The sequence below is a fragment of the Bison bison genome, unplaced genomic scaffold (genome assembly GCF_000754665.1).
Source record: "Bison bison bison isolate TAMUID 2011002044 unplaced genomic scaffold, Bison_UMD1.0 scf7180017864115, whole genome shotgun sequence".
Classification (NCBI taxonomy): domain Eukaryota; kingdom Metazoa; phylum Chordata; class Mammalia; order Artiodactyla; family Bovidae; genus Bison; species Bison bison.
Genome location: NW_011494687.1, coordinates 856,964 through 859,013, shown reverse-complemented (window position 1 = coordinate 859,013; position 2,050 = coordinate 856,964). Strand labels below are relative to the sequence as shown.

Below are 2,050 nucleotides of genomic sequence, written 5' to 3'. Positions count from 1 at the left end.
CTAACGGCCCACGGCGCCTCTGCCCTCATCAAGGAGCGCAAACGCAAGTGGACACCCCTGCATGCTGCTGGTAAGGGTGCCCTGTGGGCTGCTTCCTCCCCTTGCCACCCCAGGCCTCCTCTGGGACTGGTCCCCAGCTCCCTCCAGAACCCTGAAGGGACTGGGGTTGAGATAGGGTAGGGCAAGGAGGATGCAAACCTCAAGTGCTGACTCTCCCCCAAGACTTCTCCCTACCCCGTGTCCTCCCATGACCTCCACCCTCCACCTGGTCTTCTTCCCCGACCATGCCTGACACTGAAGGCCCCCTCTTCACCTAGCTGCCTCTGGCCACACTGATTCCCTGCACTTGCTGATCGACAGTGGGGAACGCGCTGACATCACGGATGTCATGGATGCCTATGGACAGTGAGTGTGGGCTGGGGGTGGGGTCAGGGTTCCCAGCCCTGCCAGGCCCTCACCCTTTCCCTGCCCCCTCGGTAGAACCCCGCTGATGCTGGCCATCATGAATGGCCACGTGGACTGCGTACATCTGCTGCTAGAGAAAGGATCCACGGCTGACGCTGCTGACCTCCGGGGCCGCACCGCCCTCCACCGCGGGGTGAGTGGGCTTCAGGGTGGGCTTGCTCACAGAAGGGCTCAGACATAGGAGCGCACAGTAGGATATCAGATTGTCTAGTAGGTGGGCCGGAGTCTTAGTGGGCCTTAGCATGCTTGTTCCAGGATGAGGATCTGATGCCCACAGTTCATCTTCCTGATTACCCTGCTCTGTGATCCTGTGTAGTCACCTGCTCACCACCCAGACTCTGCCCAGGGTCCCCAGCTGGCCCTCTCCTGTTTGATAATGATGCCACTTGCCCGATCCTTCTCCACCATCACCTGCCCTAAAGCTGTCTCCTCCTCATCCCATGGGGTTGTTTGACTCCTTAGTCTCCCACTGCAGAGGGCCAGTGTTAACTCTCACTATCCTGCTTGTCTGATGGCATAGAGTCAGGGAAGGAGATGCCGATCCTTAATACTTAGAATTATTAGAAAAGACCCTGATGCTGGGAAAGATTGAGGGCAGGAGGAGAAGGGGGCAACAGAGGATGAGATGATTGGATGGTGTCACTAACCCAATGGACCTGAGTTTGAAGACAGTGAGATAGTGAAGGACAGGGAAGCCTGGCATGCTGCAGTCCATGGGGTCACAGAGAGTGGGACATGACTTAGCAACTAAACAATACTTAGAATCATGGTTGCAAAGACAAGGATTGGAGCCCGGGAAGCGATTCTTACTCCTGGGCCAGCCTCAGGACTGACACCCCCACGTCACCCACAGGCAGTGACTGGCTGTGAGGACTGCCTGGCTGCCCTGCTGGACCACGATGCATTTGTGCTGTGCCGAGACTTCAAGGGCCGCACGCCCATTCACCTGGCCTCAGCCTGTGGCCACACCGCAGTGCTGCGGACCCTGCTGCAGGCCGCCCTGTCTACAGACCCCCTGGATACCGGGGTGGATTACAGCGGATACTCGCCCATGCACTGGGCCTCCTACACTGGTGTGGCTCTGGGGCCTTTGTGGGGACAGCTGAGATGGGGGTGGAGGGAGGCAGACAAGGACTCGTGGGTTGCTCTGGATCTGGAAGTAGAATGGGGTGTCAAGAGATGGGACAGACCAATGAAAGGGGTCGTGGTGTTATTTCTCTCCATCACCACTCTTCCCTCCTCGTCCTCAGGACACGAAGATTGTCTGGAGTTGTTACTTGAACACAGCCCGTTTTCATATCTGGAAGGAAACCCCTTCACTCCTTTGCACTGTGCAGTGTAAGTCCCTTCCTCAGCCCCAGCTCCACCCAAGGGTCTGTGATGTGGGCATAGGACAGACCGTCTGTTTCCCCATGCCCCTCCTGCTGACCCTTCCTCTTCCTCCAGTATTAATAACCAGGACAGCACCACAGAGATGCTGCTGGGAGCTCTGGGTGCCAAGATTGTGAACAGCCGAGATGCCAAAGGACGGTGAGTGGCAGGGGCCTTGGGAGACGCCTCCGCTGCCCCCGGCGTTCTCTCTGCT

General features: G+C 57.9%; 1 protein-coding gene across 2 annotated transcripts in view; it reads left to right on the top strand.

Annotated features, from left to right (window-relative positions):
• Positions 1 to 2,050, top strand: part of ANKRD52 (ankyrin repeat domain 52) — a 12,415-nt gene that overhangs the window by 7,388 nt on the left and 2,977 nt on the right. For both annotated transcript variants that reach the window (XM_010839226.1, XM_010839227.1), the window contains exons 17-22: positions 1 to 70; positions 318 to 405; positions 481 to 598; positions 1,319 to 1,538; positions 1,716 to 1,803; positions 1,912 to 1,995. In XM_010839226.1, coding sequence (XP_010837528.1) covers positions 1 to 70; positions 318 to 405; positions 481 to 598; positions 1,319 to 1,538; positions 1,716 to 1,803; positions 1,912 to 1,995 — 668 coding nt within the window. The remainder of the gene's footprint in view (positions 71 to 317; positions 406 to 480; positions 599 to 1,318; positions 1,539 to 1,715; positions 1,804 to 1,911; positions 1,996 to 2,050) is intronic.